General features: G+C 54.3%; 7 protein-coding genes across 7 annotated transcripts; 3 read left to right on the top strand and 4 right to left on the bottom strand.

Annotated features, from left to right (window-relative positions):
- Positions 1-2034: 2034 nt before the first annotated feature.
- H310_08787 (glutaredoxin) lies at positions 2035-2548 on the top strand. Its single transcript, XM_008874659.1, has 3 exons — positions 2035-2159; positions 2207-2309; positions 2367-2548. Exons 1-3 carry the CDS (start codon positions 2043-2045, stop codon positions 2489-2491), a joined length of 345 nt encoding a protein of 114 aa, XP_008872881.1. The 5' UTR covers positions 2035-2042; the 3' UTR covers positions 2492-2548.
- Positions 2549-2881: 333 nt separating this feature from the next.
- H310_08786 (hypothetical protein) lies at positions 2882-3794 on the top strand. The gene is made up of 4 exons (XM_008874658.1): positions 2882-2988; positions 3041-3214; positions 3270-3335; positions 3386-3794. Exons 1-4 carry the CDS (start codon positions 2928-2930, stop codon positions 3712-3714), a joined length of 630 nt encoding a protein of 209 aa, XP_008872880.1. The 5' UTR covers positions 2882-2927; the 3' UTR covers positions 3715-3794.
- A 396-nt stretch (positions 3795-4190) lies between these two features.
- H310_08785 (hypothetical protein) lies at positions 4191-5186 on the bottom strand (the record flags this gene model as incomplete). Its single annotated transcript, XM_008874657.1, has 1 exon — positions 4191-5186. One exon carries the CDS (start codon positions 5184-5186, stop codon positions 4191-4193), a length of 996 nt encoding a protein of 331 aa, XP_008872879.1.
- Positions 5187-5613: 427 nt separating this feature from the next.
- Positions 5614-6613, bottom strand: H310_08784 (hypothetical protein). The gene has a single exon (XM_008874656.1). It carries the CDS (start codon positions 6585-6587, stop codon positions 5697-5699), a length of 891 nt encoding a protein of 296 aa, XP_008872878.1. The 5' UTR covers positions 6588-6613; the 3' UTR covers positions 5614-5696.
- A 761-nt stretch (positions 6614-7374) lies between these two features.
- H310_08783 (hypothetical protein) lies at positions 7375-8649 on the top strand. Its single transcript, XM_008874655.1, has one exon. The coding sequence runs from the start codon at positions 7384-7386 to the stop codon at positions 8617-8619; it is 1236 nt and encodes a 411-aa protein (XP_008872877.1). The 5' UTR covers positions 7375-7383; the 3' UTR covers positions 8620-8649.
- A 976-nt stretch (positions 8650-9625) lies between these two features.
- On the bottom strand, positions 9626-11097 carry H310_08782 (hypothetical protein). Its single transcript, XM_008874654.1, has one exon. It carries the CDS (start codon positions 11055-11057, stop codon positions 9741-9743), a length of 1317 nt encoding a protein of 438 aa, XP_008872876.1. The 5' UTR covers positions 11058-11097; the 3' UTR covers positions 9626-9740.
- Positions 11098-12850: 1753 nt separating this feature from the next.
- H310_08781 (hypothetical protein) lies at positions 12851-13384 on the bottom strand (the record flags this gene model as incomplete). The annotated part of the gene is made up of 1 exon (XM_008874653.1): positions 12851-13384. The coding sequence occupies one exon, from the start codon at positions 13382-13384 to the stop codon at positions 12851-12853; it is 534 nt and encodes a 177-aa protein (XP_008872875.1).
- Between the last annotated feature and the right edge of the window lie 187 nt (positions 13385-13571).

Raw genomic sequence — 13571 nt, 5'->3', positions numbered from 1 at the left:
TCATCTTCACTAATGAGGGCGTTACATTCAAGTTGAGATGCCAATTCACATTCTCGGTCCATAGCGACAACATCAACAGCACTCAGCAACGCGCGGGTCGAATTATACACATCACGTAGGCACTCGACGTACCGAGGTAAGCTCCCTTGTCTGGCCAATTTGTCTTTTGACATGTTTGGAACCTTGTATGAGTAGTTGTCGCCACCAACTTTGAAGGTCTCGATCAAGCAACACTGCAAGGTCAAGAACTTCCTGTCAAGACGATCGTATGGTTATTCGTCGAACGTTTCCAGTACGTGAATCACCAGCTCATCAATTGAACGTTGAACGCGCAGACTTTCAATGCTGTAGGGACTGCAGGGCCGCAAAGAAACCATGGTCAAGGACGTGGGTATCCGAGGAGTTGGGAGGCCGTGGGGCAAGCTGGAACGTCCAGCCCAGGGTGCTGTAGCGGTCGAACTCCGTTCGCAGTTGAATGTCGGACGTCGTAACGTGGGCGCGAGCGTTGTCGTGTTGAATGATGATGGGAACGTTTGACTGTGGCCACACCTTGACCACAGCAGGTAACACTTTGTTGGTCAAGAAGGACCGGTACACATCTTTGGTCACGACCAAGGGTTTAGTTTCTGGCGTTCCTGCATGGCGGTTTGAGCTTGTGCGCTGTGCCAGCACTGTTTCGACAAACGGCCACGTGTCAATTTTGCCTGTCCACCATGTCCCGTCGTCATCGTTGAACCGCGGCCGCGCACACGGCTGTGAGGAACATGACTTTGGTCAAAAGCGTATGCTCATGCACTTTCGTTCGGGTTCACTCTCGACGGGCACAAGATAGTACGTACGACTCGTCTTGGTGAGATAAAACCATTTCTCATCAATATGCACGTAGTTCAGAAGCTCATCAAGCTCCATATCTTGGCGCACAAAGGTCATCGCGAACTTTAAACGGCTGTACTTGTTAGCTGAGGTCAGCACAGGTTTTATGGCATTTGAGTGAGACCGGAACATACCCAGCTTGAGGTAGCGATGTAGGGATCCCCGGCTTATGCCTGTTATGTGGAATTTATTTAACAATGTCGTTTATACGAGGTTATGTCAATGTATTCATACCAGTGTGAGCAGATATGGAGCGCAGTGTCGTACGATTAGCCAGAGGGGCTTGCAAAAGCTTAGCTTTAACCTCAGCTGCTGTAAATGCATACTTTCGGCCAACCTTGCCTTTGCTTTTGCTTGAAACTGACACGTTCATGTTGCCTTCGACAACACCCTGGCTCTTTGCACGAGCGAGCACTTTGCGAATCGTTGCAGGGTGGCAATTGTATTTGTCAGCAAGATACTTACTAAATCCATTTGGAAGTCTTGCGGAGTTGACTCCATTGCTCTTTAGCAAAGTCTCACGAAGGATTGCTTCGCGCTCTTCGTTCGTCAGGTCCCGCCTTCCCGTCCCCATAATGAGTGAATGTATGTAATGAATGCATGTATTATTGTATATTTTGTATTGATATTTTGAAACTTAATTTTTGACACGATATTCCACGACTGTCCAATGGTAGGTAGATGAAACGAAAGCGTTTGGCGCGGTTGATCGTGTCGTCCAATCAGAACTGCATTAACGTTATTCGAAGTTGGGAGGGGTTTCGGGGTTTCGGGGTTTCGGAGGGAGTAATGTCGTTTTGAATTTTACTCTGAATATAATGACGTGTCATGTACCCCCTCCTACAAGTCGCGCCATTATTTTGGGACGGAGGGAGTACTTCTATTACGCGCACTCTCAACTTTATGACAAGCAAGGCCTCTAACTTGACTTTCATGCAAAAAAAACGACATGGAAAAGGTCCCTTATGCCAACGTTGGGCGATTAGGACGTGTATGTATGTGCTTCTTCCATCGTTCGAGTCGATGAATTACTACCCAATTGTGCATGCGCTTATGCGCTTAGACCCTAGACAGAATGCAAGTGAACATCAGTCGAATTCCACAACAGCCGGATACGAACATCCGGATAACTTGTTCGGATGTTTTAGCAGTCAAACTCCAAAACCAGCATGGGCAGCAACAACTCATCGGGCGCGACCCCTGAAGCTGCGGCATTTGTTCAGCAAGCGATTAACACCAACGGTGTTACAATCTTCAGCAAGACGTATTGCCCGTACTGTGACATGGTATGCTGTCTGGATGATACCTGGAAGATGGCTTACGACACGAACAGGCCAAGAAAACGTTGACGTCGGTTGGGGCGCAGTTTGAAGTGATTGAGCTGAACAAACGTCCCGATGGCGATGCTATTCAAAGCGTGCTTGAAGAACTGACTGGTACGATTAAATTCCTGATGCTACCTCGAAGTGAACACGCATTGCCACCATACGTAGGTCGAGATACCGTGCCCAACGTTTTCATCAAGACAACTACCATCGGAGGTGGCACAGACGTAGCCAAGCTTCATCGTGACGGCAAATTGGTCCAAATGTTGAAGGAAGCTGGTGTACTCGCGTAATTAACTCCATCGTGGTGAAATTCGTCCAGCACACACTCTAAATGCCTTGTTCTGCCGTCTTCTGTTACTCCATCTCTGGAATTTCGTCGTTCTGGCCGCCCAGCGTTCCGCGATGCCATTGTGACTTGCTCCGGTCGAATCGACGAGCTCGAGCTGCATGGCAGATCCAGTTGCGTTTTGGGTTTCGTTGACGCCCAAAATGTGTGGTTCATGACAAATATATTTGAAATATCTGGCCATTTCCCGAATATTTTTGATACGAATAGTCCCAGGTTCTCGAAAGAAGACGAGGGTTTCGTTTGCTGCCTCTTGGACGGTTTTTAAATACAACATTTAATGTTGAATACAAATATCAAGACACATGGCATTTTTATGGTGCATACCGAACGTGGCATTTCCATCGACGACATACAGAAGCAACAAAAGCCAAGAGGTGATGGCGGTTCACAGCAGCAAGTACGACCTCTTGGTGAAACTTCTCCTCATCGGAGACAGCGGTGCGTGGGTCTATGGCAGGATGCAAGGGAGAGAGCTTATGACGTTGTACAGGTGTGGGGAAGTCATGTCTCCTCATGCGGTATTCGGACGACTCGTTCACAACGTCATTCATCACGACCATTGGCATCGACTTTAAAGTCAAAACCATCGATGTGGACGGGAAGCGTGTAAAGCTCCAGATCTGGGACACTGCCGGCCAAGAGCGCTTTCGAACCATCACGACAGGTACGCATTCACGCCAATGCTGTTGTGCGCGATGATCCTCAACGTTGGAATGCAGCGTACTACCGCGGAGCGATGGGAATTCTCTTGGTGTACGACGTCACGGACGACCATTCTTTCCAGAGTACGACTACTCGTCTCCATGTATGGCCCACTTTCGTCGTCTGGATGTAGATGTCCGCAACTGGATGCGGCAAATCCAACAACATGCGTCGCCGAACGTGAACAAGATCCTCGTGGCCAACAAGTGCGACGTCGATCCTTCCGATCGAGCCGTTTCAAAGGAACAAGGAGAGGCATTGGCGGCGGAGTACGGGGTGCAGTTCTTTGAAACATCGGCCAAGAGCAATCTCCAGGTCGACGAAGCATTCCGCAGCATTGCCGTCGACGTCCAGAAGCGCCTGGCAGAGTCCGACAGCGATCGGTTAGACGTCGCCAGCCAGAGCCGCGTCAAGCTCGACGAACAAGCGACGCGGTCGGCATCGTCGGACGGGTGCTGCTAAACGGTATAGCGGAACCAGTGCATGAATTGAGCTCTACTCTTGTCCTGGGATTCCATGGCGGTCCGCGACGGCAATCCCTTCCAGTCGCCTTCGCGTTTCTCCATGTGGTTGGGAAAATGGTCTCGCTCGTGCTGGAGGGAGCGGTGGAGGCGGCGACGTGGATGGGAGCAGGAACAATTTGTCGATGGCAAGGCCATATGCCCGACGTTGCTTTAGCCATGCAGCAAATTCGTCGGGGTTATCACGCTTACTGCAAGAGGGCCTGGAGTGCGAGTCTTACCCCGCTTTACGAACATGTGGAGAGCGGACTCTTCCAAATACACAAGGAACTGTCCAAGATGCCACTCGGTTGAGTGACATCCACCCAACTCGGTTCAGCATCACCAACAAGCACTTGACATCCCGCACACATGCGGTCCCGCCTCAGCGAGTCCACGACGTCGATTCCAGGCAAGTTAAGTGAGCTAGCTCTTGGCCTATGAGCATGGCGTCATGCAGCGCCACTCGTAGTGCCGCATTGCATACGCATAGTACATCAAGGCAGCCATGAAGACGCAGAGATGCCACCACTGGTGGCTGCTCCCGACCATGTCAAACCGGCCGGGGAACGCCCGCTCTGGGAGTCGCTGCATGTACAGAGAAACGCCGACAAGATTGACGGCGGACGTGGTGGCGATGCCGTGGAGCGTCAATTGGGTGTGGTCGTGTAAAAGGCCGTCTTGTTGGATGACGTGCATGACGGGGACACTGCCAAAACCTGCCAGGGCGAGGAAGACTGCCGTCCGGATGTGGGGGTGCGCTTGGAAGGACGGCGCGAACGACGCGACGAGCGACGCGGTGGCAAGCATGCCCACGACACTCAAGTACGCAACGACGACGTCGGGTTTGCAGTAAAACGAATACGATACCAGCGGAACAAACGCACCCGCGATGAGCACGATGATCCCGGCATAATCCACCTGGGTGAACCAGTCGCACCATGCTCGCGACTGGATGTACAGGAGATGGTAGACGGCGCTACATGTAAAGCAAATGCACACGCCGGTAGTGTAGGCAATGATCGGCCACGTCGACACGTGTTGGGCATGGGTCTGGATGAACGACGCAGGCGGGACCTGCTCAATCGACGACGACATGCTGGACGACAACGGCGTGTGCGGTCCAAGGCGGAGATGCAGAGGCAGCGCGTGCCGTCCCAGCGACGACGGCATGTACGCCGCGAATACGTCCATGTCGTGAAGTTGCAGCGTAGCGTGGTGGAGCGTCAGCACGAGAAACACCACGGCACCGACCAGATGCGACCAGACATTCCACGTTTCGTTGTGCAGCTGAAACAACGACAGCACGCAGTCGTGCCACGTGTGGTGCACGCGGTACCCCGTCCGAATGTACTGGTTGAATGCGAGGAACTCAAACCCGTGGCCTTTCAACGCGTCCACCGCCGCCAATTCCTTGTGCGCGCGAGCAACCATCGTGATCCGCTCAAGTGGAATGCCAAGGCTGTGATTGGTCCGGACTGGCCAATCCAGCGTACTGCGCACGAGGCTCGCCACGTCATGCCAATGGTTCGTGGTCGAAGATGCAGGCGGGGGATGGGCAGCGATGTAGGCGAAGGGTGGGTGGCGCTGTGCTGCGCAACGTGGATGCAGTCGCGATGGGAAACCTGTCGATGCCATGTCTCGTCCAACGAATCCTGTCCATGTGTTCTTCACCATGGCGAGCGCAAACGTTGCGATGGATGGTCCCCGCGACAGGGGGGACCTGCCACGAAGGAGGTGAGTGGAGCCCATGGATCCATCGAATCCGTCGAACGACACTATTGTCCTGGGCCTTCCTTCACCGTTGAAAGGGAGCGGGTGCCGTGTGGTGTGCCTCGGAATGAGGCGTGCCCATGCGTACACACATAGATGGCACGTTTTTTCGAGGGTTATGCCTACGGTTTCCTTGATGGCCCAAACGACAAAGGTGACCAAGAAACGGCATCAAGTGCGGCAACCGACTTTGGACCGCCACGTGTAATGATCGAGGAGGCTCGTGTAGTAGGCGAGGGCGGCGAGGACGACGCAGAGATGCCACCATTGATGGCTGCTGCCGACCACGTCAAACTTGCCGGGGTACCATCGTTCGGGGAGCCGCGTCACGTAGAGGAAGAGGCCCAAGAAGCTGAAAACGGAGCACGTGACGGCGGGTTTGATCATCAATTGAACATGATCGTCCCAGAACCCGAACGCGAAGATGGCGTGTCCGATGGGCACGACCGCAAAGAAAATGAGACCGAGGAACGCCTTGACGCGCATCACCTTGTTGCGGCCGATAGAAGGAACGCCGAGTGCGACAAACAGTCCCACCGCCAACACGCCGACTACGCCCAAGTACGCCGCTTGGCAAGTCGGGTCGCAGTAGAATGCGTAGTAAATGCTCGGGACGTAGCAGCCCACGATGAACGCGATGATGCCGGCAAAGTCCATTTGAAGGTATACCGACGCGACTGAGTCGTTTTGGACGTACAGGAGATAGTAGGTCGTACTCAGGGCAAAGCACGAGACGATACTCGAGAGGAACAAAATCATGGGCCACTGCGGCACGTCCACCACGCCAACGAGGTTGGCGGCGGATGTTGCATTCAAATGCGGTGTCGTTGTTCCCGGGTCGCCACCGACCGACGTAACAAACAGCGCGAGAAAGACAACGGATCCGACGATATGGATCCACACGTTCCATGTCTCGTTGTGCCACTGGAAGAGCGAGCGGACGCAGTCCTTGGATGAGTAGTGGACGCGGTACCCCGACCGAATGAACTCGTTTCCGGCCATGAAGGCGAACCCGTTGTCGTGGAGAGCGTGGTACGGCACCACTGCCGCCGGCGCCGTCATCGTTTCAATTCGATTCCTGTTCGACGCATGACGCGAGTGGCGAGGAAGCAAGTTGAAACCGTATTCGACGGTTTCACGCGTGACCTCGCACGCACCACGGAGGTGGCGGCGCGCCAACCGAATATGGTTCATTGCCCCGCACGGCTACACCCGTCGGTCTGGATAGACAAGCTGGCCTCCTTGAAAAACAGACTGATCGGGGGGTCGCCGGGTTGCCTCAGGACGCCACCACACACTGGTGGCCGACATCCTTTGCTTGAAAGCGGAATGCGATGCATGTTTGACCAGCAACGGCCAAGAGGACGCCCGCACGCAAGTGCTGGCGACGCAAGCACGACGTGGAGGTGGGAGATGTGACAATCAAGATCGGTAAGATCTACCTCGAAACAGAGGTAGTCTGTGGCGTCCATGGCAAAGCATCAGGGCGGGCGTCCCTAGCGAAGGGGCCTCTAGCTGTATCTCTCGCCTACGAGCTTAGCACGAGTACAGGCAGAAGTCGTGGCAGCTTCTGGCTTTACCAGACGCGGCAACGTTTCGCGGCCACAACCACCACGACAAAGTTGACTAGTAGGAAAGTAGTATTTCCCAAGGTACGCATAGAACCTAGAATAACGTCCTTCGTCTCGACTGCGAATTGTCAAATAGACCGCTTGTATTGGATGAAATTCAGATAATACATTCGTTTTATCCAATAACATCTTTTAACGTAATGTTGCGCCAAAAGGATAGAACTCTCGAGGTCATGGGAAATACCTGTGGTCATCCAATGTAACGTTCGCGTCACTGTTGCAAAGTTATGGCAGAGCACCACATCGCGCATCCGCTTCACTCGCGCGGCATCTGCGCCGTTGTGTTTGGCTACCAACGGGGGTTTACAAGGGAATTCCTCACGATTGCCGCGGCCCTTCGCGCCCACAATCAATCAAGGCGCCACTATACATCACTCGCGACGTGGACGGCCACCGTGTCACGAGTTTTGCGCGACTGGCTCACTCACGTCGACTTGGCCGCTTTTGCGCGTCTGCATGGCCAAAATGCTTCCTTGTTCGATGGCGTCATGCATGACCTGGCGTGCGTCGGTCGAAGGGATCTCTTGGAGTACTTGTATCATTGTGGCGGCAACGAAAACGTGTGCTCGCCGGCAGCAGTCGACTGTGCCGCCAGAGCAGGACATTTGGATTGCGTGCAATTTTTCACACACGTCTACCATCAAACTGCGACGACGGAGGCCATGGACCACGCGGCGTGCAATGGCTTTGACGCTGTCGTGCGATACTTGCACCAACATCGACGCGAGGGGTGCACTCATCGAGCGCTTGATTGGGCTGCAAAGGCTGGTCACCTCTCCATCGTGCAGTTCCTCGTCGATCACGTTCGAACCTGCTGCTGCCATTCAACGGCCCTGGACATTGCTGCAGCCTCTGGTTTCATGGACATCGTGGCATGGCTGCATCCCCGCACATTGCCGTACCAGTCTACCGACGCAGTGGACGGTGCAGCGGCGGCCGGCGACTTGACGATGGTCGATTTCCTGCTCAAGCATCGACAGGAAGGGGCTTCAGGCGCTGCGTTTTCGTCAGCGGTCGCGCAGGGACGCATCGACATCTTGCGTCGATTGCTCGCGGCAAACCTCGCCGTCGACGTCAGCGACGCCATTGTAATTGGTGGCGAACACGGACATTTCGCAGCCGTGGCATTACTCACTCCGCGCATCCAGGACTGGCGACCCGTGATGCGTGTGGCGGCGACTCGCGGCACATTGGATGTCGTGACACGTTTCGTCCTGGCTGGCCATGTCGATGCCAGCTTTGCATCAGTTGTCGGGATCGCTGCATTGTGCCAAGCCGCCGCGACCGGGAACGACCATGACACGATGGCGAAGGTGGCTGCGATGTCCCCCAGTGATACGTGGATCGAACTGGCGTGGAGGAACCTGCGCGCAGCCAACGACACAACATCCATGGCTCGGCTCAAGCCGCTTCGGCGGTGGTGGCGGCGCGCCCTTGGGTTTGCTACAACGTGGACGAGATAACGTCGACAAAATCTACACCCACCGGAAGTACCTTGTTGTCTTGGATTTTGTATTGGCAGTCTTTTTTAACGAGATTTGATCGAAATTGAAATTGTTCGCCAAGGGTGTACTTGTTTTGATTGGGACAAAATGATATTTCAACGACGACGACGAGATACGTATCCACGACGAAATTCAAAGTCCTGTGAGAGATGGTTGTTGGGGCTTGGGGGCGCCAGGAATTGCCTTGTCCAATGAACGACTGATCAGCGAATTTGGCATCTATTCCTGCGCGCTTGATCACCGCTATGCGCTTTTCTGCCGCTTTCTCGGACGCAATTGAGATGCTCCACAACGCCACGACGTTTTCGCTGCTGGCTGACGATCCTTCCAATGTCGCACGAATAGAGGTTACCTTCTTGTGTAGTAGTGTCTTCCGTTCGTTGAGGCAAGCAAGCGCGGCAAGAGTCGCCTGACCAACTGGCATACTAAGCACTTTGTGACATTTGGAATTGTGACACCCGTCACCCTTGTCCAAAACTTCTCCCATAAAAACTTACTTTAACGTTATACAATGAATCCGTTGAGTGGATCCGTCAAGGAAATTTGACGTAATTCGTCGAAAGAATTGGACAACCGAAAGTTGTCGTGCATTGAAGATTCAAGTCACAATCCAAACCAGGACACCTGCATCACATCATGTCCCTCGTCGTGTCCAAAAGCTACATCCACTGGCCAAAATACTGGAATTTAGCTCCAAAAATGTTGTATTCCAATAAACAAGCGAGTCCCCACCTATTGTGGACTTTTTCAATCGTACCCTGTGCCTGTAGGCACGGAACCCAAGAGGCCGACCGTAGCCAGGACCATGTCGACGTCTATGACAATGAGGCAGGCCTTCCTCGAAGGTGCAGATGGAGCCGACGTCGCGGCGCTCTACAAGATAGGCCGACAGGGCTCCTCCTGCGCCGCTTTCTGCTGTAGTACGTGCTTCCACTCGTGCCCAGCTGACCATCGCACGAAAGTGTTCACGACATGAAGGAAATAAGTTAAAGATGTTAAGGGATCGTCGGCCTGCCATCGGGTCGAGGGGGGCGGGAGGGTAGCACGCGGAATGGGCCCCACACGGCGGGAGCTGTCCATTAGAACTGCAGTTGGTCGAATGGGCACATGGCAGCTAGTCGGCTTTCGAATTGGGCATTCACTTGGCCGAAATACGCAAACCCGACAAACAGGACGCAAAGATGCCAGAGCTGGTGGCTGCTGCCCCAAATGTCAAACGTGCCAGGGGCCAGGCGCTCTGGGAATCGCGTCGTGTAAAAGAAGATGCCAGGGAGATTGAACACGAGCCCCATCGCCATCGGCTGGAGCATCATCTTCACTTGGGGATCGGACGGACCCACCGTAGTCAGGAGGTGGGCGAGCGGCACGACGCACATGGCCGCGATCGAGCTCGCATACACCAGGACGCGGTGGTGACGATGCGACCGAAATGACGGCGTAAACGTAGCGACGATCCCACCGCCACCGACCATGGCTGCCATCACAAGGTACAGTTGCTGGAAAATCGGGTCGCAGTAGAACGTGTAGTACAGCTTGGGCACGGACGTGCCAAACAAGAGGACGAGGATGCCGGCAAAGTCGAACTGGAGGAAGATGGCCGACCACTCGCGACTCTGCACGAACATCAAGTGGTAGATCGCGCTCAAGGCAAAACACACGGCAACACAGCTGAGGTAGACGCGGATCGGCCACGTTGCGAGCGCCTCGCTTCCATGATGGGCGGCGGCAACGTCGTCCATGGGGAGCGTGGCCATCGCGGCGAACAAGAGGGACCCGACGATGTGAATCCAGACGTTCCATGTCTCGTTGTGGAGGGCAAAGAGCGACCGGAGGCAGTCGGCAGCCGAGTAATGCACGCGGTAGCCGCGGCGGATGTACTGGTTGTCTGCCATAAACTCAAACCCGATCGCGTGGAGGTCGTTGTGCGATGCCAACGTCGCCGCTTTGGTCCGGACTTGCGACTTGGACTCGTTCCTGTCCGCGCTCTTGCCCTGGCGATGGCTGCAGCGGCGGAACTGGAGGCGGCGAATCATTTGGAAGGAAGCCCGACTGGTGCTTTGACGGCGTGGGTCGTCGAGTACACTCGCGCGGCGAATGTGAAATGACCCGACGCCACTACGCAACCGAGAACGGCGTCGAGCTGCAGTACCACATTGCACGTCATGGCATCCACACGTGGCTCTGATCGCACTGGATATGGCAAGAGCCGCCAAAAGACAGCGGAGTGGCGTCACCGCTCTGTCCTGGACGACATGCTTCACATACACGTGGCGTCCTACCAAGGAGTTGTATCGGTCGCACGTTCCATGGGCGGCATGGCAAGGCCGTCTGGCAGCGCTCCACTGACGCGCCCGTCGTCCCGGCGCTGTGGGCTCGTCGAGCAGCTGAGCGCACATCGTCGCGAAGGTGCAGTGTCACCGCCGTCATTTCAGAACCCGAACAAGTCTATTGTCCAACGGATGTTTTCTGTTCCAGATGGTCACGGACAATGACAGAGATCGCATCCACAGTGTGCTTGCCGCTGTATTCCAGACCCGTCGGCTTGGCGACTTCCAGCGGCCTGTCTCGGCATGTACCAGTGTCGACCGAAATATCCCCAGCCACTTGTCGGTATACCTCCGGCTCAGGTTCCCCCAGGTGCGACGAGCACATTAAAACTCAGCCAGCATGGCGAATTCCCCCTCGAAGCAATCCAACCCCGCATCTGCGTGACCGCATCCAATGGAGCATTGCGCCGTGACGTCGCCTTGGAGGCTACAAAGCAGCTCACGACTCCCCGTCCATGCCAATCCGTGGGGACATCGAGCTCCACACGGTTCCATTCGTTGGACCTTTATAGTACGCGAACGCACCTACATGAAGCCATGCTTCCTGCAGGTGGCTGCTGGTCCGGTCGGCAACAAAACAAATGCTGCACGCGGCGCTGTCATCGCGGAAAGCCTCGACATGGTCCGACTCTCCCCAGAGTCGATGCATCGTAATGGCTGGTTTTACCAAAATTCAAGAAAATGAGGCAATTGCAAAATTTGAATTTTGACGTCATTGGGTGAAATATCGTGTTGTGTCTATGGAGGATGAAAAGTAGTTGCTGCATGGAGCACGTATGCAAGGCGCCATCGAGTTGGCTGTAGCCTCGCCCCATGCGCTGTGGAGTTTCTGCCTTGGACCTTTTTGGGGGTTTACGACTCGGTATTTTGCGGCGGCCTGGTGTTCTATGCTGGTGAGTTGTCCTGGCCGCGTGTCGACGGAGACCTGCATTGCGCGCGCAATTTCTCAAAGTTGTCAGTATCTTTAAAGCACCTCTGAAGGATTGACCAATCGAATCGACTTAAAATCCAGTATGCTCGACTTACGAACCTTGACTCCTTAAAGAGGGAAAGCCAGTGGGATTGGCATGGATAACGGATGACGGCACATGCATCGTCTGGACCGCAGCAAGCCTTCACATCCGTATATCCTTCGTATTCCCATTCACGAGAAGTTCTACCCTTTCAAAATCGCGAACACTACGACGTGAGAACGAGTCCTTGTATTCTGCCTAGCATGAATGAATCGCCACGATTTGCTCCTTCCGCGAACAAATCGGACAAGCCATGAAAAAGAGCCTGCAAAATTGCAAATATTCCCGGCAGATACACAGCTTGCAATGTCCATCAACCGACGATATGTTTGGACGAAACTAAGAAACTCTATAACACTAGAATGCAGAGTATGCAAAGCATTAAATTCCATGTTATCTCGTACATATGATACAGTAGAGTAGTAAATTGTCCGCACATCGAGCTACTACGCAGTTGAAAAGAGGATGTTTTGGCGGTATCGTTAAATACACTGACTTGCCAGCACATAGGCCAAACCAGCAGCACAACATATACTGTAAACCAACGCTGCTTGAAGAAGCGTGCTCTCAAGAAGTGCGGACAGTTAGCTCTGCCCGTGGCCAAGACTTTTTTGCCACGGGGTGCGTATTGCTGGGTCAGAAGGTCTTGGCGACGGTGACGCATGGGCTGGCCCAACCGCCGCGGACTTAGAAGTGTGCGATATCTTGACAGTGCTCGAAACCATCGATCGCGACGAGGACGAAGAGAGTTTTGGTTACGTGTAAAAATTAATTCCACATTTTGTTGAGTTGGATTGGAATATTGATATCAATTATACAGATAACCTACCGTTTGTATAGAAAACTATTTCAATACTTGGTGACGGTCGTTGGAGTCGTGATCATGGTCCCTCGGTCGCGGTTCTTGCTGGCTCGCTGTGCTGGAGCTTGGGTCACGAAGGGCCACATGCCGATCTTGCCGTCCCACATGGCTTTCTTTGCGTGGTCAAAACGAGGACGGGCCACGGCAGTAAGGAACATGACCTTGATGATGTGCCGCTTCGATGAGCACTTGCGCACAGGTATGGCTTCGTCGTGCCAGAGGTAGTACCGGCGGTTGACCATGGTGATGTAGAACCATTTCTCGTCGATGTGAACACGGTCGAGCATGTCGTGCCAGCGCATGCCTTGGCGGGTGGTCTCGTGCAGGAAGGAGCGCGCAAACGTCATGCGGTCGGTCTTGTGCTTGTCGGTCAACATCGGCTTGATGCGGCTGGTGCGTCGACGCAGTTTCTTGGTCTTCAGCAGGCGCCACAGTGTGGTCGAGGAGATTCCGCTGGTCGAGGCCAGCATGGCAAGGGTCATGCGGAGATGCGCCGGCACACTCTTGACGGCGGCTTCCATGTCGTCGAGGGACCACTTCTTTGGTCTGCCACAGCGGCCTTGCTTGAGCAGCGCTACGTTGGCTACCCCGGTGCTGGCCTTGGAGTCTTGGCCTCTGCGCCACACCCTGGACAACGTCTGCCTTGATATCCCGTACTTCAGCAGCAGGGCCTTCGCCTTGCCCTGGGGCAGACGGCCTCCTTCTTTG

Source organism: Aphanomyces invadans (assembly GCF_000520115.1).
Source record: "Aphanomyces invadans strain NJM9701 unplaced genomic scaffold supercont1.18, whole genome shotgun sequence".
Lineage (NCBI taxonomy): Eukaryota > Oomycota > Saprolegniomycetes > Saprolegniales > Verrucalvaceae > Aphanomyces > Aphanomyces invadans.
Note: the sequence above shows the minus strand (reverse complement) of the source record. Positions and strands in the feature narration are given on the sequence as shown.

What these genes read in the sequence shown, in the direction of transcription:
- H310_08787 (XM_008874659.1), top strand. Translation starts at nt 2,043, where the DNA reads ATGGGCAGCAACAACTCATCGGGCGCGACCCCTGAAGCTGCGGCATTT. An exon ending in ATTGCCCGTACTGTGACATG is followed by an intron (nt 2,160 to 2,206) that starts GTATGCTGTCTG and finishes CGACACGAACAG; the next exon opens with GCCAAGAAAACGTTGACGTC. An exon ending in CGTGCTTGAAGAACTGACTG is followed by an intron (nt 2,310 to 2,366) that starts GTACGATTAAAT and finishes CACCATACGTAG; the next exon opens with GTCGAGATACCGTGCCCAAC.
- H310_08786 (XM_008874658.1), top strand. Translation starts at nt 2,928, where the DNA reads ATGGCGGTTCACAGCAGCAAGTACGACCTCTTGGTGAAACTTCTCCTC. An exon ending in CTTTCGAACCATCACGACAG is followed by an intron (nt 3,215 to 3,269) that starts GTACGCATTCAC and finishes GTTGGAATGCAG; the next exon opens with CGTACTACCGCGGAGCGATG. An exon ending in GGACGACCATTCTTTCCAGA is followed by an intron (nt 3,336 to 3,385) that starts GTACGACTACTC and finishes GTCTGGATGTAG; the next exon opens with ATGTCCGCAACTGGATGCGG.
- H310_08784 (XM_008874656.1), bottom strand. Translation starts at nt 6,587, where the DNA reads ATGACGGCGCCGGCGGCAGTGGTGCCGTACCACGCTCTCCACGACAAC.
- H310_08783 (XM_008874655.1), top strand. Translation starts at nt 7,384, where the DNA reads ATGGCAGAGCACCACATCGCGCATCCGCTTCACTCGCGCGGCATCTGC.
- H310_08782 (XM_008874654.1), bottom strand. Translation starts at nt 11,057, where the DNA reads ATGTGCGCTCAGCTGCTCGACGAGCCCACAGCGCCGGGACGACGGGCG.